Genomic DNA, 21,923 nt, shown 5'->3' on the forward strand with positions numbered 1-21,923 from the left:
TCAGACACACCAGAAGAGGGCATCAGATCTCATTACAGATGGTTGTGAGCCACCGTGTGGTTGCTGGGACTTGAACTCAGGACCTCTGGAAGAGCAGCCAGTGCTCTTAACCAATGAGCCATCTCCCCAGCCTGTTCTTGTTTTTCCAAATGCAGTTTCTATTTCTGTTTCTCCTGTCAGAATACTAAGCTATTTTCGTTTCATTTCTATGTTTATTTCTGACAGTCCTCTAGTCTGTTGTGTGTACCAAAAACAGAGACCCAAACCACTCAGGGAAAGTTTTCTAAACCAAGAGTAAAGTTGTGCGAGTTGGTGGGAGCACTGTGCTATGAACAGAGTATTGTGGGGCAAATGGAACGGTGCCATCGCTGCTTCTCACCCAGGAGAACATGGTCTGGGACCACTATCCTATAACTGCCTTCTGCCTTCTCTGAGCGACATTCTAGCAGCGCTCTGGTCCATGCAGCCTGCCCCCCTGCATTTTTCCTCCCCTGCAGGGCATATCGGTGGCATTCTGACACCCCAGCAGCGAGACAGAAACACTGACTGACAGAGTGCCTGAGTTCTCTCGTACAGACTATGTGAAATGCTTGAGCTAGCAGACACAGGCCAAGCATCCGCCCTGCTGCTAGAGCATGGCGTAAATGAGCGTCCAGGTAGAAGAACTCGCACTAGGCAGGGCGCTTCTCTCTTTGTCTCCATCTTAGCTGAGCTCCAGATCGTCGTTCAGGAGTCTCCCTTAGGGAGGGTATAACCCCTGACTGGGGCCATCCCAATAATGCTTAGGGTCAGTACTAAAGACTAGAATGACCTATTATCATATCTTTATAGACTTTTAGTGGGTTCAGAAATAGAAACTTACCCCAGCAAACCAGATCTGAACACCACAAACACGAAAACTCACGAACCTATTGGCTGGGTCACAAAAGAATAAAGGAAGAAAGATGTTCGTCTCTTACCTGTCCTTAACTTCCTTCCCAGCTGTGAGCCATCAGCCATTCTCCAAGCCCTGACACTTGTGCTTTAAAATGTGTCGGCCAGTACTCTGTGTCTTAAGGTTTTCCTACTGCAGTGACTTGGTAAAAGCTTGGAAACTCTTTGCAGGTGAAGGGAGATGCTACAGTGTGAAGGGAACCAGGCATTAGACGAGGCCGAGGAACAGCATAGAAAAGATTACCAAGGAGGGGAAGGGCAGTGCACTTTGCCTGACTCTGCCGTCCGGGTACACACTTAAGGTGTAGATCCTGAAAGTCTGTCTTCAGAGTAGCCCTTCCCAGGTGGATGTACTCAAAACCGACACAATAGAACAGAGATGGAGACAGAGACAGGAAGAGATATGTCCCCAAACAATCCGTACCGGTGATTGACATATACTGATGTCCCATGTGCCCCTTCAGGTCAGTCTGTAGGAGAGGAGGATCTGCTTTCTGTGTGGCTTACCCCAACACACCTAGCAGAAAACATATGCGCATTAAATGAGCTGGTCTAGTCTACGGTTTGGTCTGGAGAGCCATGTACTCACCAGTTTTAATACTGTTTCCAAATAGACCTGGGACCAGTGTGAAAAGAAAATCAAGATGCTGAAGAAAAGGCTGCAAGGTCTGAAAGCGCAAAGCACAGATCCTCTTCCCGAACTTCATGAGGCCCTCCAGGAAGAAAGGGAGCTGATTAAGGTACTGACGTCCAAGCCAGCGGCCAGGACAATCACAAGTGCCTTGTGGGTACTTCAAATGCTCGCCTGCCTCTCTATGTCTGTGATCAAGAGAAGTGTTCTGGCCAGCCGGAAGGTTTGCCCTGTCTTCTGTCTAACGTCATTCTGGTCTCTTAAGGTGTTAGAATCAGTGTTCCGTATGTGCCTTGTGTAAAGATGAGGAAGGGCCACAAAGGGGTACATTGTAGGCTCTTGGTGCAGTTCTCCTTCATGTTCTCTTTTTATTTCCTCTCTGAATGTAAGTCCTGGAGTCTGAGATTTTCGTTAATTGAGTGTGTGCGTGTGTGTATATGCGTGCACGCATGTGTGTGGCTTGGAGACCGGAGAACAGCCTCAGGTGTTGGTCTTTGTTTGAGGCAGGGTTTCTCTTGTTCCTATGCTAAGTACTCCAGGCTAGCTGGCCGGAGAGCTTCTGAGGGAGTCTCCTATCTCTGCACCCCATCTTGCCATGGTGGAGTGCTGGGATTACAGGTCCTGTGCCACCACCTGACTTGCACATGGGTCCAGGCTTCTGACCTCAGATGCTGAGGCTTCCACAGTAAGCACCTCCACTCCCTGAGCTGTGTCCCTGACCCTTACGTTACTAAAAAAACAAAAATAAAACAAACAAACAAAACCTGTTTATTCTCTGACCAAGTGACTTTGCCTTTGAAGTAAGGTATGACTTAAAAACTCACTTGAAAACCAGTAAGAGTTGAGTCCTTTTGATGACGTATAACGTTCACAAAAGCCCTCTGAACACTGCTCTGTCTGGTTAGCAAAGGTTCTTGAGCATCAAAGGTCTTTGCAGAAGGTGGGGCCGAGTTGTAGACAGGAGCTAGGATGCTTGAACTCCAGGTCAGGGTTCCCTCACGTCACTTTCTCATCCATCTGTTTGGTGGCTATGAGACTTTTTGAAAATCTTTCGGCGTAGTCTTTTAATTTTTTTTTCTCTTCCTTCAGTGACTAGGGATTGAACTGGGAAAAAAGTAAAAAGAAAGAAATGGTCTGTATGGAATCTGTGTCAGAAGGTAGATGTGGATCTTTCTTCCTGCACACATTTGCTCTTTGTCGTCAAAATTCCCTAATGTATTTACAGGCGGAAGGCTAGGCATTGAGGGACATCCCTGTAATGAACCCTGGGACTCGGGATGCAGAGGCAGGTAGATCTTTGACTATATAGCGAGTTCTAGGCCAGCCTCGGCTAGGTGAGACCCTCTCTCAGAATTAACTAGTTAATGAAAATTAACAACATGTCAGAGGTTATACCTCAGTGGCAGAGGGCTCACTTGACTTCCTCCCCAGTAACAACGAGGAAACAAAAACACAATAAATGGTTATCACAGTTATCATTCAGGTAAAGGAATGAATGCTTCAAATCTCCTGGGTACTTGCCCTTCCTGATGGTCTCCGCCACCCCTACGATTGTTTATTGTTTTGATACACAGTTATATTGTGCTCAGTGGAATGATAGAATGCCAGCCTTCTGGTCCTAAACTCCTTAAATCAGCCCCACACTGTATGGCATAGGATGATACTGTTTCCCATGAAATTCTACGTCAGCAAGGTTGATTCCTCTTGCTGCTTCCTTCCCACTGCTGTCAGTATGCACCCATGAATACAGTCGGTGCATCCTTCCGTGGTAATGGATATTGTTAGATACTTTTCAATCTTTGCTAGTCTGGAGTGTAAGGTAGGGTCCGTTTGTAGTTTGTCTGTTGTCCATCAAGTCAGCCATCCTGGAAACCACCCGTTGCTGTTTCCCCTGACTCTTGTGCTTGACTTTTGTGCCCTCCACTTGAACAAGTTGCTTATTTATTCTTAATATGTACATACCTATGAATGTCTTTTTTTTTTTTTTTTTTTTTTGGTTCTTTTTTTCGGAGCTGGGGACCAAACCCAGGGCCTTGCGCTTCCTAGGCAAGCGCTCTACCACTGAGCTAAGTCCCCAACCCCTTTTTATTTATTTATTTTATGTATATGAGTACCAGAAGAGGGCATCAATTCCATTATAGATGGTTGTAAGCCACCATGCGGTTGCTGGGAATTGAACTTAATACCTCTAGAAGAGCAGTCAGTTCTCTTAAACACTGAGCCCATCCCTCCAGCTCCCTTGTGAATGTCTTCTCTCAGACAGATTCTTCTTCTTTTCTTTCTTTTCTTCTCTCTCTCTTTTTTTTATGTCACTGGGTGAGCAATAGATCTGTGGAAGTTTTATTCTTAGTTTTTGGTTTTGTTTTGGTGTGTGTGTGTGTGTATGTGTGTGTGGATGCATAGGCATCTGAATGTGAGACAGGGTTTTGATATGTAACCCAGGCTAGTATTATCAAGCTCTTGATCTTCCTGCCTCTACCTCTAGGGCTGGTATTGACGAGTATTTGCCATCAGGACCCAGTGATTTTGTGTGGCATTAATATAGGTGTGAATATGCAAATATTTTTCTTTTTCTATAAAAGTCTCTATCTGCAACTCATAGAAACACTTTTATATCTTCTCCTAGATGTTTCCATATCTCCTAGATGTTTAATGTTTAAAAGCACTGCTTTTTATTTAAATCTACATCTTAGTTTGTTCTGGAATTGATGTTTACATATCTTTTAAGTGAAAACCCATTTTAAAAATGTTATTCCTGTAGATAACCATGTAGCTTCTTGGAACCTGCTTAATAGACCCATGCCAGATATCAAATTCACATTCACACAAGGTTAGCTCCTAAGTTTTCTCCTCCTCTTCATTGGCTTTAATATCAAACTGCTGGTTGGGGATTTAGCTCAGTGGTAGAGCGCTTGCCTAGCAAGCGCAAGCCCCTGGGTTCGGTCCCCAGCTCCGAAAAAAAAGAAAAAAGAAAAAAAAAATATCAAACTGCTATTAGCAGGCATCGCAATCTTGGGAGGTGAGGCAGAAAGATGGAGGGTTAAGGCTGCGTACAGAGCTGAAGGCCAGACTGGGCCCCATCAAGTTAGATATGATGCCAATAGCAAGGTGAGAGAATGCAATGTCTCTCCGTTGACATGCTGGAGTTTTCTTCCTTAAAGTCTAGAAGTCTGTGCTGACTGTGAAACGGAAACCTTTAAGGGCCTGGTGTCTCTCGAAGTGTCACACCCCTCGACGCCCAGCAGAGTCTGCAGCTTTTATTGGCTCAGCCCCATTAATTATTCAGTAGAAACAATCATGGCAGACATCCACAAATTCATCCAACCAGTGACCAGATTCCAAAACAGACCCTGAGTAACTGGAAGCCTATCTAGGACAGTGGATATTGTCCTAGAAGAGTGTGTGACCCATCAACCATCTGACCTTTCCTTCCTTTCCTCATAAAGCTACATCCCATTATAGCCAAGTTCATGTGGGAATAACAGCACACATGATAGACACATGCCACATGCACTCCATACACACACATACAACACACATACCATATACACACATAACACACACACAAACACACATAATACGCATACCATATACACACATACAATGCACACAAACACAACACACATACCATACACACACAACACACATACCATATACACACACAACACACATACCATATACACACATACCACACACACACTATACATACAAACACATACATACACATACCACACACACAAACACATACAACACGCATACCATATACACACATAACACAAAAAGACACACAATACACATACCATATGCACACATACAACACACATACCATATATACACATAACACAAAACACATACAACACACATACCATATACTACATATAACACACATACTGTAAACACACATAATACACACAAAAACACACAAACACACATACCATATACACACATAACACAAAAAGACACACAACACACATACCATATGCACACATACAACACACATACCATATATACACATAACACAAAACACATACAACACACATACCATATACATATAACACACACAAAAACGCACACAACACACATACCATATATACACATACAACATACACAACACATATACCATATACACACGCACAACACACACATACCATATACATATATACAACACACACAACACACATACCACATACATACACATACATAAACACACACCATATACACAATAAGCACATACCATACATATAACACACATTCCACACAATACACATCATAGACACATATACACATAACACACACATGATACACTCACTATAAACATACAAGTTGAGCATCTCTATTTCAAAAATCCCCAAAACTCTGAAATATGAAGCATTTCCATTCCAAGCATTTTGAATGAGGTATTGTCAGTCTGACATGTAATGTCTCTAAATATAAAGCTTTCATCGATTCCTGACTAACATAGATTGTCTATATTAGTGGTTCTATCTGTGGGTCATGACCTCTTTGGGGGTTGACTGATCCTTTCACAGGTATCACCTAACACCATTGGAAAACACAGAAATTTACATTGCAATTCATAATGGTTGCAAGATTACAGTTATGAAGTAGCAGTGGTAATAATTTTATGGTTGGCGGTCAGCACAACATGAAGAACTATATTAAAGGGTCACAGCATCAGGAAGATTGAGAACCACTGCTATATACTATCATGAAATTGCTACAGTGGACATCTGAGACTTGTTGAAAGATTAATTCATTGCAACAGTTCTAATTTTAAAATGTTTTGAATAATATAGTCACATGGTTCAAAATTCAGAATGTTCATAAGATGTACATTAAAAATTTTCTCCTATTCATGCCTTACCACAGGAATTGTTGTGGCTAATTTGTTGAATATTCTTCCCAAGATAAGATATTCTGTCCATTTCCTTTCTGTGCATGTACATATATACCTCCATGTATGTGTGCATGCCCTGACATGCATGTGCATGTGGAGACCAGAGGTCAGTGTCGGGTGCCTTCTTCCATTGCTCTCCACTTGATTTGCTTGATCAGGAGCTTCACTGAACAGCTTTCACTGTTGCTAGACTGGCTGGCAGGCCCGAGATCCTCCTGTCTTCACCTCCCTGGTGCTGGGAGGCATGTGCTACCATGCCTGGCTTTGTCACAGGGAAGTTGAGGAGGATCTAACTCAGATCCTCTCTCTTGCGTGGCAAGCATTTACCAAGCATCTACACCATGCCCCTCAGTTCAAATGGTAGTGCAGAAAGCCAGGACTGGACAGTCTCACTATGAACTAACACCACAGGACAAGGCTCATGCTGCCCTGTCGCTGTAGGGAATCCAGCTAAACCCTGGTAATACGCTGATATAAACAACTTGAAGTTTTACATCATGCTCTATATGGGTAACTGGAACCTTACAAGTAATTTTGCTGTACAGACCATTTATCAGACTAAAGATAGTCTTATTCTCTTTTGCTCATTTTCTAGCAAATCTGGGGCATTTTAACTTAAAGGCTGTAAGTAGCATTCTTCGATTGGGTGGATGGATGGTTTTTCCAAGGGAAGGAACCCAGAGCCCCTTGTGTGCTAGGTCAGTACTCGTCCGTGAAACACACTCCAGATCTGAGGCGTGGTCTCTGGAATGTGTCTACAGAAGTGGTCAATGGCTGTAATTAGCTCACTAGACCTCCCTGCGTATCATTTGATTCCTTTGTTTGTCTTTCTCTTAAGAACACTTACGCTCTTAGCCCTGTGTGGTGTCTAAAACCTCTCATCCCAGTTTAGGAAGCTGAGGCAGGACTACAAGGAGTTGGAACCCAGCCTAAGCTACATAGCAAGTACCAGGCCATTCAGTACTGCATAGTAAGACCCTGTCATTTGCCCAACATGCATGAAGCTCTGACTTCAGTCCCCATCACTGCAAAACCAGATAGATGACAACAAAAAGGTTATTGGTACAGATTGATGAACTGCTTTCCTTTCATTCAGACATTTTGATATCTAATGATCCAGTACGCACCAGGCGTGTGGCAGGTGCCCGGATGAAACACCATGACACAAAGCAACTTGAAAAGAGAAGGGTGTATACCAGCAGTGTGTAGTCCTGGTCCCTGCCATTCTGTCAGTATATTCTGTTGGAAAGATACATGCTAACAACATAGCTGTTGTGTGCACATGTGCGGGTGTGTATGTGCATGTACATGCATGCACTGTAGGGAGAAAAGAGAGGAACAATGAGACCAGAAAACAGGGGTTCCAGGCAGGGCAGGGGTTCCAGGCAGGGCAGGGGTTCCAGGCAGGGCAGGGGTTCCAGGCTGGGCAGGGGTTCCAGGCTGGGCAGGGGTTCCAGGCTGGGCAGGGGTTCCAGGCGGGGCAGGGGTTCCAGGCTGGGCAGGGGTTCCAGGCTGGGCAGGGGTTCCAGGCTGGGGATCTAGCGCCATGGTTGAGTGCCTGGGATTAAAGTTGTGTATCACTGTGCCTGGCCATTTTTATGTAAACTTTGAAAGTTTCCTCTGGACCATTTTATGAGAAACAGAGAATTTAGCGAGTTCAGAAATCGCACCACTCTAACTTTTAGAGCACTGAAAAAAAATCTCAACAGGAATTAGTGCCTAGGTGCTGTAGCCACTCTTCCCCCTGATCTCTGGTGTAAATGATACAGTATCTTCTTTCAGATTTCACCTGAAGGGCAGGAACAGAGGCCTGGAAAGTGAGAGCCATACATCAGGAACCCTAAACACAACTAAAACCTAATAGACCCTGGGGTGTCTGGGCCAGTCCCTTTCACTTCCCTCTGTAGTGAAAAGGATTATTATTATCATTATCATTATTATTTGCTACATTTCATTGAATTTTAAAAACTAATTGAAGCTCATGGTATCTAGCTCAGTGGTATAATCTCTGCCTAGCTAATGTGAGACCCTCGGTTCAATCTCCTACACATGAATGAATTAATTAATGAATGAATTGATGATAAATATAGGAGACTATCTGCTAATTTAATCGCTGCCAGTTATTAGCAAGCAATTCCTCCCTCCTTTATATTCATTTATTTAGAAAAATCAAAAATAATTCCTTCCAAACAGAAGTTGTCATTTTCCGATGGCCAGCCACAGTGTTAATGGTATGCCCTGGCATTTTGAAGGCGAGAGATCACACTTTATATGACTTCTTAACATAGTTTCTAGGTCTTGATCCAGAAATGTGTGCAAATTTTGCTTTTCTTACATGACGTACACTGTGCCCTCTAAGGGCTGGTAAAAGGGCCTGGGTGGTTTCCCAACAGAATGACTTTATAAAACTCCAGTTACCTGAGGGAATGAGCTGGAAGGGAGCAAAGACTGTCCCCCTGAGAGAAAGGTGACTAGAGGCAGCCAGGCAGGGCTGCGGGAGCGGCTGTTTCTCATTCCGAAGGTCCCTCCCCTTCCCAGGCTCCCCTCCCCCAGAGTCTAATCAAAGGATTAGCCTACAGGTTTGGAAACAACAGCAGCTGGAGTTGAAGGCATTTTCCCCTTTCTTCTCGTATTTAAATGCAGGAAGTAGAGACGTCCCTGGCTAACTGGACACACAACTTGAAAGAGCTTCAAACTATGAAGGCCGACTTAAGCCAGCACATCCTGGCGGAGGACATGACGGTTCTGAAGGAGCAGATCGAGCTTTTGCATAGACAATGGGAGGACCTCTGCCTGAGAGTAAGTCAATACGCTGCCTTCGGGGCTATGAAGAGTTGAGCGAAACGTCCCAAGGCCAAAGGCCAAAGGAAGGGACCCTGACTTTGCTGAAGTAGGGGCTCTTTGGCTCTGGGACCTCGGTGCCTCTGCTGGTTCCTTTGGGAGGCAGCAATCGGTCTTAACAGACTGACCTCTTTGTTTTAACAGAGTTCACTGTGCAACTTTGGGAACTTCTACTGAGTTGGTTTGCTTGTTTGTTTTTTGTTTTGTTTTCTTAAGATCACCTTAAGCTGGAATGTAAGCAAGTGACTTGCTAGAGAATGCTAACCTCCATATTTGGAGAGATCTCTGACCCCCCTGTGTATCTCTCCTCTTCCAAACGCCAGCGCCCTGATGCCCACAGGCATGGAAGCAGTTATATGAGAACCAGGCTTCCAGCGCACTCAGATACTTGGCCCTAAGAGCTCTTACACCGGGAAGTGATTACAGCCTAATGACCTCGCAGATCAGTTGTACTGGATAAGAACGGATTTGTGTTTACCTATTGCACAGTTCAAGTCTGTGACAGGATATCAAGGTGGAATTAAAGGGTTCAGTTTAAGACCCCTGTTTTAAGGATATATAATTCTCAGGAAAAGTTAATTCCTTAATCTCATTTTTTTTCTATTAATGAATTTTGACGTTTTTGAATACCTGTGTTCTAAAGACCATTTTAATTACACTTTGAAGTAAATAATATACTTTATCAAAACCTGATTCTTAGTGGTTACAATGTACTCTGTCTTTTAAATTGTTCTAATTCCTGTTTTATGTAAAGAAAATACTCAGGATCTGTGAGAAGTCTTGTGAGAGTGAGGGTGGATTCAAAGAGCACACCCAGCTGGTCCTGATTGTTACCACTGTGGACTCAGTCCTGGCACACAATGCCAGAAGTTTTAAAAGCTAAAATAAACAGATTTCTGGAGGAATGGAAGCAAAATGCTTGTTTTTCTAGGGCTAGATTTTCGGGCCTTTTAAATACACTTGGCTGGGCGGGACATGGGAGCATTTGGTATCTTGACCTCACTCTGGGAAGAGCAGAAGTTCTTTTGTACATGAGGAGAAAAAAGTCTCAGGAGAGTGCAGCTGCCTCTTTCCCCTTCTATAAAGTGGGGTGCTAAAACTACTGGAAGAACTCCTAGCTACCCCATTTTATACCACCTCATTCAAGATTTCAGTGATTTCTCAGAAACTGAGAATAGATGGACATTTAGAAAGGCTGGTTTGAATGATGTAGATGTAAGGTCAGTTGCTAACCATAGCCCTCTAAGGAGGGAGGGAAGCCCCTTGCCTGATGTCAGCATAATAGAACACTGGGCATTTGGGGGTCAGCCTGCTCGCTCCAGACCAATTTTTGCTGGCATTGTCATGGTTTCCAGACAAAAACTACAGTGTGTAATAACAAGGTAAATTAAATGAATTGGTTTGGCATTTGATGTTTTTGTTTGTTTTGTTTTTGTTTTGTTTAAATACTAAAAAAAAAAAAAACCTCTTTTTACTACTTTAAAGGTTTCCGCTTCATTTGCATTACTAATGATGACTGGGTGTTTTGGGGGGGTTTGTGGTTTTTTTTTTTAATCTTCGTGATCTGGATTTAAGTAAGTTAATCTTTAAAATAAGTAAGCAGGATACTGCCTTCTGGATATAAAGACTTGGAGAGTTTCGAAGGGGAAAAGCTTTGGGCCACAGAAGTTGGAAGTTAGCATGGACGGAGCAGTAAATGTAAATACTGAAAGAACAAGGAAACCCAAAAACCGGAGCTGAGCCATGACTGACTCTTCGCCCACCTTAATCCTTCTGACTTTAGGCTCGATGGCGGTAAATACAGAGCGCAAAGCGCCGCTGTCATTTTGTCTTTTGTTCGCTTTTTATGGCAGTCACCAAGGGTGGAAAAAACTTTTGTTAATGCTAAGTCTGAGGTTTTAAGAAAAGGAAGCAGGTTTTAGAGACGCTGACAAAAGTGTATGGCCTCTGTGTGCATTTGTGCGTGTAAATGGTGTGTGAGGTGGGGGTGCTGGGGGGGTTGAGAGCCGCAGGATTTTTCCTTCCCTGCTGTCCTCAGCTGCCCAATGCATGTCATACCTAGGTGGCTGTCCGCAAGCAGGAGATTGAAGACAGACTCAATTCATGGATCATGTTCAATGAAAAAAACAAAGAACTATGTGCTTGGCTGGTCCAGATGGAAAACAAAGTTCTTCAGACAGCAGATGTCAGCATTGAAGAAATGATTGAAAAGTTACAGAAGGTGAGTGGGGGCGGGGTGCCCCAGGGGATGCCTGGAGGAGGGCCATGGCTTCCGCAGGGCTGCAGGACCTACAGTGTCACCCAAGCTTCTACTGGCAGCGTACAAGTTTCAAGGGACTATTTTTGGTTTTTCTGAAGGAGGAGATGGATGGGAGAGAGAGAAAGTGTGAGTCTGTTGTAGGTGGATACACTGCCGAGGGGGGCTGCTTTCCCTCCCTCAGTCAGGGAGACTAGCCAGGGATGGGATCTAGTGAGTGTTTAGTAGAACCTGAGTCAGAGGCCTGCAGCAATGGGGCTCCTAGAAGAGGTCAGTCAAGCATCATTGTACAGTCGCCCAAAACACCTCTCCATAAACCCTGGGAAACTGACCTCAGGCTGACTTTGGTCAAATCTGTCTAGCCTCTGCTCCATATTTGTGATGTGCAACTGAAGGGTCGTTCATTAAGAAAGAACCTGACGGGGCTCGGACATAGCCCAATTGGTAGAGTTCTTGCCTTGCAGGCATGAAGCCCAGAGTCCAATCCTCAGCACTGCAAAGATAAAGACAAAGAACATGCCTACACCAGCACTGGGGAGTCGCTGCTGGCCTGTCTGGGCTACATAGCCCGAGAAAGTCATTACTGCATTAAATCCTTTGTAGTCATCAGCTGGCATAGCCATTCCTTGAAGAACTGTTGACAGTGTAAGGTTTTTGTTTTGGTTTGGTTTCCAATTAAAACTTATGTAGCCAGGGCTGGAAAGATGGCCCAGTGGTTAAGAGCACTAGCTGTCCTTCCAGAGGACCCGGGAGCCACATGGCAGCTCACAACTGTCTGTAACTCATTCTAGAGGATCTGACAGCCTCACACAGAGACACATGCAGGAAAAACACCAATGTCCATAAAATAAAACAAACAAGTAGGCTAATGTAGGGAACGTGGTAGTCCGAGCTTGCAATCCCATCACCAGGATGCCTGAGGCAGGAGCATTGCCTGGAGTTCAGTATCAGCCTCGATAGACTACAGCGGGATGACTCGTGGTGACAGGGCCCTGTGCTTTGGTGCCTGTCAGGACTGTATGGAAGAGATAAGCTTGTTCACGGAAAACAAGCTGCAGCTGAGGCAGATGGGCGAGCAGCTGATGAAGGCCAGCAGCAAGGCCAAGGCGGCAGAGATGGAGGAGAAGCTCAGCAAGATCAACGACCGATGGCAGCATCTTTTTGACGTCATCGGATCAAGGTGAGAACTGGCCTGAGATAACTTGTGTTTACTCTTAGAGATTTCCTCACAGAGCTGGTGAGCTGAGTCTGGTCTTCCCGTGTGGTAACCGGGCAGGTTATAGGCGTACAGATTGGCAGTTGAGGGGAGATGAGGAGAAATTCTAATTTGAATAAGTGGAAATGATACTTGAGTAAAACTTGACATGAATTAGGAGTGTGTGTGTGTGTGTGTGTGTTGTTGTTGTTGTTGTTGTTTGTGATGCTGCAAAGGATTAAACTACATGCTAGACAAGTATTCCACCACTGACTTACTATTTGATTGCTGCTGCTATTGTCGAGCCTGGAGTCTGGCTAAGTTCCCCAGGCTAGCCTTGAACCAGTCTTCTCTCCTCTGCCTCCCAAGTAACCAGAGCTACAAGCACTTGACACTGTGCCCAGCTGAGTTGTTTTAAACAAGAGTTGGAAACTTAGTTTGAAAGAGATCTTCAGGGGGAGTTCTCCCTTAGAAACCATCACACCATGCTGGAATTAACGTGTCCCCCATGAAATTATGCCCGCCTGTTCCTGCCTTACTCTGTATAGTAACAGCTGGGAGCCCTTGACTGCCCCCACAGCAGGGGCCAAGTAAGGGTCCTTTGTCCTCAGATGTGACCACAAAGCTCTGTCTCCAGTGCAGTTTTGTCCAAAAGAGAGCTAGAAGTATTGTCTCCCACCAAACAGCGGTAACGCCCAAACTTTGTAGATGACTTCCCATTTCAAATCTTCTCAAGAAAGGCAGCACCGTCTTCCCCTGACCACACGTGTTGCTATTGCAACCTGGTTTTCAGAGATGTCTTCTTTGGGACCACTCGGGTAACACTGTCTGCCACTGGCCCAGCACGCGTTTCGTAGGACGGTGTGCTCAGGTGTGAACGTGAGTATGATCTGGAGTTTAGAGGAGCGACTGTTAAGATTCGGAGATAAGAATAGAATGGTGTTAATGACGTGGCGAGTCCTTTACCTCACTGACCACTGGAAACAGTAAGTGAGCCGGATTCAGTCAGCAGAGGCAATGGCCAGGCGGGGCGAGCCCAGCAGGCAGGAAGTAAGAGGAGCCAGTTCCCCGGAGTGGGTGTCTGGCAACAGTAGAGCCAAGGGTATGGAGGGTCCAGATCCTATCTTCTGAGAATGGAGGGTGGAGACAAGGAAAGAGCTGCCACCCAGATGGCCCGAGTGAAGATGTGGAACTCCCGATGGCCACTGCAGGCAGTGGGAGTATGATGGGGACCAGGAGAAACGCCACCAGGAAGGGACAAGAAGCCCCAGTGACTCGAGTGTATGACACTAGGAGAGATCGAGGCCTTGAATGTCACCCACAGACTTGGCCTCCTGGTAAAGCCTGAGTCTATCATGGTCTCTTCGTGGTGACAAAGTTCCTGAAGGAAAGACCCAGGGGAACTGGCTGGAGGAAGAGGCCGGGCTAAAGGCAGCTTCTCTCATAAGCCTTTGAAAATGAAACACACAGAAACTTAGGGCAGAAGCAAGGCTTACATTTCGAGCCTTTCCCGGCTTGTCCGTTTATTCATTGTGAAAAGTTTGAGTGTGTGGTTTTACTTTGCTGAGCCAGCTTTGAGGTCCTCCAGATGTGTCCAGCAGCACGTCCAAAGCTGCTACACACCGTTCAGACAGGTGTCGCCCATTTCTCATAGGGCCACAAAAGCACGTAGACGTCTGTTTGGGGACCAATTCTCTATGGTTTTCATTGTGAAATGGAAACAGGTTCTCCTGCTTATATCCAGGAAAGAGTGGTCCTTCCCACATCTGGACAGGCAGGGTGGCTCACTGGGTAAAGCCCTTGTCATGCAAACCTGATGATCTGGGTCCCCAGAAGTCAACCAGAGGTGGAAGGAGAGACCTGACACCACTAACTTGTCCTCTGACCTCCATGTCGATGGTGCGGCATGAGTGCATTCTCTCTCTCTCTCTCTCTCTCTCTCTCTCTCTCTCTCTCTCTCACACACACACACACACACACGCACACTCACAGTACATGCTAATAACACTGGCGCATGTGTGGTTGAATGAATACATATTCTGACAGGTGAGAAAAAGATCCTTTTCACTGGGTAAACTGTGGCTTCACTGTCATGCTCTTCAGGTTCTAAGTCAGCTTGGCTCCTTGACACTAATCAAGGGCATGATGACATCACACCTGCTCGTGCATCATTCAAGAGTAGGGCCTAGCTCATACTTTCTGAAGAGGGGGTAGCGTGTGTTCTTCGCTTAGATCACTGTGTAGACGTTAGCAGGCTGTTGGCTTCTCACTGGCTGCCCCCCTCTGGCCAATTCCTTGGTAGAAAAAGAGATAAAGCAGCGGCTGAAAGTGCACCAGCCTTCTCGGACACAGTGACTGGCAACAGCAGCAGATATCTCGACTGCCAGTTGAGTTCATGCTTTGTACGCATGGTGTCCCTTCACCTTTGTGTAGTACAGTTACTTATGGGGAGGGACAGAAATGGCCGCTGGTCACATGTATGGAGGTGTGAGGACAACCTGTGGGAGTCTCCTTCTGTCCTGTGGATCACAGGGGTAGAATTCAAGTCACCAGATTTGGCAAGAACCACCTTTACCTGCTGAGCCATCTCTCCAGCCCTCACTTAATTTTTAATGTAATTCTGAAAGATTGGTACCATCATCCCATTTTACAGATAAAGAAACTGAGGGCTGAAGTTAAGTAACTTGCCCAAACTAATAGAGAAAGCCCAGAATGCAATCGGGATCTCAACTCAGGCAACTGTCAGCCTCCTGCCACCATAGACCCTTCTAGTTTGAAACACACAGTGGGTAGAGCCCCTGTGAGATCTTCACCATAAGCCTAAGTTAAAGCTGAAGGCTTGGTCTGGTATTCAGAACTCTAAAACTCACAAAGCCAGGTCTCATTCGCTGGTTAAAAAACAAAGAAAAGAAAAAGGAAAAGCTATTACTCTGGGTTTATTCTCAACAAATTTCAAAATAATTACTGCAACATTACAACAGGCTTCTTTATTTCTTTTTTCTTTTTTTAAGATTATTTTATTTTATGTATGCAAGGGCATCAGATCCCATTATAGATGGTTGTGAGCCACCATGTGGTTGCTGGGACTTGAACTCAGGACTTCTGGAAGAGCAGTCAGTGCTCTTAACCACTGAGCCATCTCTCCAGCCCCCACAGTGGATTTCTTTCTTTCTTATATATATCCAATTATTTATTTATTTTAAGATTTATTTCATATATGTGAGTACACTGTTGCTGTCTTCAGACACACCAGAAGAGGACATCCAATCCCATTACAGATGGTTGTGAGCCACCATGTGGTTGCTGGGACTTGAACTCAGGATCTCTGGAAGAGCAGTCTGTGCTCTTACCACTGAGCCATCTCTCCAGCCCCCACAGTGGATTTCTTTTCTTTTCTTTTTTTTTTCCAGAGCTGGGGACTGAACCCAGGGCCTTGCGCTTGCTAGGCAAGCGCTCTACCACTGAGCTAAATCCCCAACCCCCACAGTGGATTTCTTTTTTTTTTTTTTTTTTTTTTTTTTTTGGTTTTTTTTTTTTTTTTTTTTTTTTGGTTCTTTTTTTTGGAGCTGGGGACCGAACCCAGGGCCTTGTGCTTCCTAGGTAAGCGCTCTACCACTGAGCTAAATCCCCAGCCCCCCACAGTGGATTTCTTAAAGCTACATTTCATCTGATCATTTCAGATAGCAAGGCTCCTGGGGGTCTGGGGGGAGCAGAGCCAGGTTCTTCACATCAGCCATTTTGGCTCTTGGAATCAATACTGCTCGCTCAGTCTGAGCCCTCATTTTCAGAGAGGGAAGCTGTACCTCAGAGAAGGGAAGGGAGGTCTCTCTAGAACCTAGGACTCAAGTCAGGTACTGTGTGCTGGAAGACAGTGGTTCTCAAGCTTCAGCAAGCATCATCCCCCTGCCCGGTGTCCCACGTCTAGAGCTGGGTGGAGCTAAGACCTTCATTTCTGACGTGAGCCCAGGAGTGGTACTCTTGATGGGAAGACACATGAGAAACATGAACAGTGGACTGAAGTCAGTCAGAAATGTGTGACTGAGTCTCGAGCCTCATTCTCCATGCACAAGTCTGGCTTCCTGCTTCCCTAGTAGGGCACCTGTGCAGACTGAGATCCAGACGAGATGGTGGCAGGACCACCGAGGGTCCGTCCACCCACATCTGTCCCCGTGACATTCATTGAAGATGTCTGATAACCACAACAGGAAGAGAGGGCTTAGCCTTGAACCACTGTCTGCTCCACTTAGAAAGTGCTCAGCATCAGCAGCGTCCCCAAAGCAGAGAAGCTGCAGGGTAAGAAGCTGAGGGTACATCTCCTGAGATAACCTGGACAAGGGCCGGAAAGCCCAAGATGCCTTCACGTAAGATTACACAGGCCCTGGGCTATAGTTAGCTAGAATCCAGTCAGACTCTGTGACAAGGAATATGAGTTACAGACTTCTTTGCTCACTCGAGAATAAATGAAGACTACACCTTGTTAACCGTAGTCATTAGCCCCTCTTCCTTATGTTTCCTAGATGCTGTATATAAAAAGTGACTTGGAAAAAACTAAATACAGGAGGGCAAGCGAGTTCTTAGAAATTTTTTTTTCAGAGCCATCCAGATGTACAGTCCTCTAAGAGGAAGTGGAGTTAATGAAAGTACAGGGAGATGACAGAAATGAACGTGTTCAGCCAACAGGGACCTTGGCTCCAAGAGGGCCTTCCCAATTAGATTTCATTGGAAATAAAGTCAGGGGAAGATTTGGCACCTTGTGTTATGTGAAGCAGGGACTGTGCCCTCTGTCTTAATGTTTAGTCAGTGAGGGTGGGAGGATGTGTGTATTACATATCTTGGCTGAGCCACTTCACAAAATCTGGGATGACATGGTATGCATCAGGTATCTTTCCCTGATAGATCTCTCTACCTTATATTTTGAGGCAAAGTCCTTCACTGAGCCCCAGTTCAAGGATTAGCTATGTATCTAGCCAATGAGATCTTGCAAACATCAGTCTTCTTGCCTCCAAACCCCCATCCCCAAGCTGGGGATACAAGTAGGAATAACACCGTGCTCAGCTCTTATGTAGGTGCCGGGGATCTGAACACAGGTCCTCACGCTTGGGTGACTCACCCTTTCCCAACCAGCTCCTCAGCCCTAGGGTGGGACCAGTTTTAAAGACTAACTTTAGCAGTGTGGATGAATGGTCCTATGGACATTTCTAGTCCCTGAAAGAGCTCCCTTGGAAGATTTACACTAGCAAATCTCCCTTGCAAGAGGAACATTAGTGATCGATTTCATTTTGTTTATCTACAGTTTCTGAGGAAAATGCTACTGTTGGCTTTAGTGCTTCCTCAATGGTACCATCTGAGTGAGCTTAGTATTCTATGCTAATGTCTAAAGGAGAGACTTCGGCTCAGGCGGTAGTGTATAACCAAAGGCTAGTCCCTTCCTGTTGACACTGGATGACTCTTTTGCTTTCAGAAGTATCACACCCCTGGAAAGACAGTGAAAGAAATTAAACCTACCTACTTTTCCTATTTCTTCTACCATTTCTTTTTTTTTTTTTTTTTTTTTTTTGGTTCTTTTTTTCGGAGCTGGGGACCGAACCCAGGGCCTTGCGCTTCCTAGGCAAGCGCTCTACCACTGAGCTAAATCCCCAACCCTAAGAGAAGCCCATTTCATGTATGCTAATAGTAAGTAAAATGTCATCTGAGCTCAGCAGTTTTGACCCTGGTAGCCATGGGTTACGGATGTTTTTCATCCTATGTAGAATGGGCCTCCTTCTAGCTGTAACTTCTCAAGGTCACTATGAGAGGCCAAACAAAGCTTCTAGTCAGGAAGCTGTCTTACTCCAGCCACTACAGGTGCTAGGAAGGCTATGGAGGCCACTGGGTGTGGAGAAGGGCCAGCTGGAGGTGGGCCCCACACAGTCCTACTCTCCTTGCCGTCAACCCAACCATTCCACCTCGGGAGCAGAAATGTCTTCTAGGAGTCAAGGGCTTCCCCAAGGGAAAAGCAGGCAACAGATGGGAAGCCAACTGCTCGGATGTGCGGATGTGCATGGTCAGGGAATGAGCACCAGAGTCTCCCACATAGGAGGTCACAGGAGCAGCCCAGCAGGTGGCAAGGAGCAAAGCAAGTGCCACATTTTAGGAAAAATATTGCCAAGCCTGCACACCTTGTTCCACTGGTAGAGAAGACTTACTTCGTGTTCCAGGTGGGAAATACAGTAACGGCTAAGGCGTGGGTTGTAGGAACACAAGAGCTCAAGTCTCAAAATAGGGTAAGAAACAAGCCGGAGACATTGACACTGGAGAAAGAAGGATTTCTGTGCTTCTGCACCTTGGGAAACTCACGAGGGAGAAGCTAAAGTCTCCTCCTCTGTCTTGAGGTCCATTTGTGGAGTCCCTGCGTCACAGTCAGCAGAATAGTGTAAATGAACTCTGGCCTTCTCGGGCAGGACTCCAGCTCTAAGGCCAGAGGAAAGCTCCTTAGGGAAATGTCTCCTTCAGGACCGGTGGAAGGCACCCTCCACCCCCGCCCCATGGCTCGGGCTTCCAGTTTCACCGCTGCTTGTAAACGTGACACAGAAATTATAAACCAGAAATCTCTTTTTTCCCATGTTCCCAATCTAAACGTTTCCTCCCTGGCTTTACAGCACTTCATAAATAACCCGGTGCCAAGATAACGCCGGGACTTTCTCCCCTCAGCCTCGCAATCCTGTAGCGTCAGAACAAAGGCTGTGTGTGTGAGAGAGCAAAATACTGGAGAGAGATGGTTTCTTTATTGCAAGGGGGAAAGCAGATTAAAAATTGCGGAGTATAGAAAAAGGTGCCTTCCTTCTTCGCCGGCATTGCCCTGTGCCTGGGAGCCAACCAGGGTGGTGCTGCCGCCGCGGCCGGTGAGGAGCCTTGGGGAGGGCCTGGTTGGAAGATGCTGAGCCAGTGAATGAAGAGAGCAGGCTGGGCAGGGGGAGGGGCCGCCTGGCCAGGAGGTGGAGGTGCAGCCGGGAACTTGGAGCGTCCGCTGAAACCTAAGGAATGGTTTTTTCTCACGAACAGTAAGTGCCATTTCAGCGGCAATCGCACCCGTGACCCAGGTGGCCCCTGCTATCGCTGTGTGTCTTGCCGCCTGGCTCACTCGTTTCGGTTACAATAGAGATCACAGATGAGATGGTGGCTGCGGAGTGTGTGCACTCAGCCATCGGGGGATGGGTTCTCTCCTGGCGTCAGCATGCTTGTGCTGTGCGCAGCCTACCTCTGACAAGCCAGGCAGAGATGGGATTATGCTGTGTGGAAAATAGAAATCTCCCAGCATCAGAGATGCTTCAGAGAAGCAACTGCCTCCAAAAAGCACTGTACTGCCTGTGCCCTTAAATCAGGGCGTGGAAACTAATGATTTTTACTATGAAGATTTTAGCTCTTTCAAAGGATAAAATTGTACAAGCTTGGTAGATGGAGTTCAGCAACTGACAGCTGCCTATGGGTTTGAGTATTTCCTTGGGTCCAGTTTCGGATACTATTGATCATTTCAGCTCTCCTTATTAATTTTGTTACATGGTCCACATGGACAGAAGCATCGTTTAACTTATGCCTGCCTGAGCTTTTGTAATCCGCACACTTCATACTGTTTACCACCAGAACAGGGCTGAAAGGGACATTACCCCGTGTGCATGAATATGAATTATTCCAGATAAATAAAGCATTTGCTATTTAAAGCCTCTCATATACCCAGCAAGACTTCTGCTTGCCATATGCACTGATTACCAATCCACCTTCGTTTTGACTGTTCTCGAAGGAGAGCTGTGTTCTTCAGTGTTGTATTTGGAGCCACCTCTAGTTAAGATGGAAAAAAAACTTTATTCACCTTGATTAGGCCCTGTATCTATAATAGAACTCTTCTATTCTACAGATGCTCTGTGACCCTAATTTTGTTTGGTTTCATAGAACAAAAAAAAAAAAAAAAAGGTCTTTTGGGATGGTGGCTCCTCCTTTATACCCAGCAGTACTGTTTGATCGTCAGTCCTGGAACTGAGGTATATGTCATATGTTCAGAGGTAATGCATGAGAAATATTATTACCTGAATGACCAGGGGCAAGTGCAGAGGTGGGGACCACAGAAACTGCCTAGGTAGCTGGTGTCAGTCCTGTAACACCAAGCCAACGGGCTGGTCTTTGACTAGGTTTCCTTGTTTCCTCATGTTAACCGAAGATCTGAGTGTTGTGAGAACCATATGAGTGAGGCTTAACGTGTAGAGGTCGGCCATCGGGATTAGCCAAGGGCACTTGCTTCCCGACCCAGGGAAGGTGACAGTTGAGCTTCTGTGGGTAACAGAACTATTTAGACTTCAACAATTTGTTGGTTATTCCTGGAATAAATTCTCAGGTGATTGCTGGAGAAACATTCTGGTTCCAATGCATTGAGGGTGTCAGACAGAGGTTAAGCCACAGAGCAGGTTAGACTCACTAGGGTAAATCAATCAGAATCAGTCTGTCTGTCTGTCTGTCTGTCTGTCTGTCTCTCTCTCTCTCTCTCTCTCTCTTCCCTCCCACCCCCTTCCTTGCTCCATCTATCCCTCCCTTTGCCTCTGCCTTTCCTTGTTTCACTTGGCCTTTAAGTTTACTTATTATCAGCAGTTTGCCTGCCACTCATAGGAGGACAGTAAGTTGCTTTGTGGGTACTCTGTTATCCTCTTGTCTTTAACATGGCTTTCATCATGTGCATGGAACAGACAAACCGGTGACTGTCACTTCCTCCCCGCTCTAAGTACTTCTGAATACTGTATCACCATACCTAAGTTGCAGGGGCATAAGCCCTGTAAGACTTACGACCCAGCTCTGACTTATTGGATCCTCACAATGGGCATAGAACCGTGAACAAAGCAAGTGGTTAAGTGTGTACTGAAAGAAAGCCTTGGAAGGGAAACGTGGGCGGTATATCTGCAACTTCGAGCCTCTTCCCATGGCTACGAGCACATGTTCTGCCTCCTGTATCTGAATTGTGTTCCCTGACAGCAGCAAACCCCATCTTCTACCCCCAATCTATGTGCATCTGGGGGTGCAAGGTATGTGACAAGCCACAGGGGCCAGATGGTCGGAGGTTAGAGTCCTGCCCCTGCTAATGGTCCAGGCAATTGAGCTGGTTATTTAACCCATGTCCGAAGGGGAGGACAGCAGCGGTCACAGTACC

The 21,923-nt window shown here is 45.8% G+C and overlaps 1 protein-coding gene across 14 annotated transcripts in view; it reads left to right on the forward strand.

Annotated features, from left to right (window-relative positions):
• Syne2 (spectrin repeat containing nuclear envelope protein 2) overlaps window positions 1–21,923 on the forward strand; it is a 313,636-nt gene that overhangs the window by 260,805 nt on the left and 30,908 nt on the right. For 13 of the 14 annotated variants that reach the window (NM_001427326.1, XM_039113258.2, XM_039113264.2 and 10 more), the window contains 4 exons: window positions 1,548–1,673; window positions 9,105–9,260; window positions 11,365–11,523; window positions 12,573–12,739. In NM_001427326.1, coding sequence (NP_001414255.1) covers window positions 1,548–1,673; window positions 9,105–9,260; window positions 11,365–11,523; window positions 12,573–12,739 — 608 coding nt within the window. Of the gene's footprint in view, window positions 1–1,547; window positions 1,674–9,104; window positions 9,261–11,364; window positions 11,524–12,572; window positions 12,740–16,251; window positions 19,795–21,923 lie in introns of those variants that run through there. The other variant, XM_063262185.1, reaches the window with a different exon arrangement.

The sequence above is a fragment of the Rattus norvegicus genome, chromosome 6 (genome assembly GCF_036323735.1).
Source record: "Rattus norvegicus strain BN/NHsdMcwi chromosome 6, GRCr8, whole genome shotgun sequence".
In the NCBI taxonomy this organism is placed as follows: domain Eukaryota; kingdom Metazoa; phylum Chordata; class Mammalia; order Rodentia; family Muridae; genus Rattus; species Rattus norvegicus.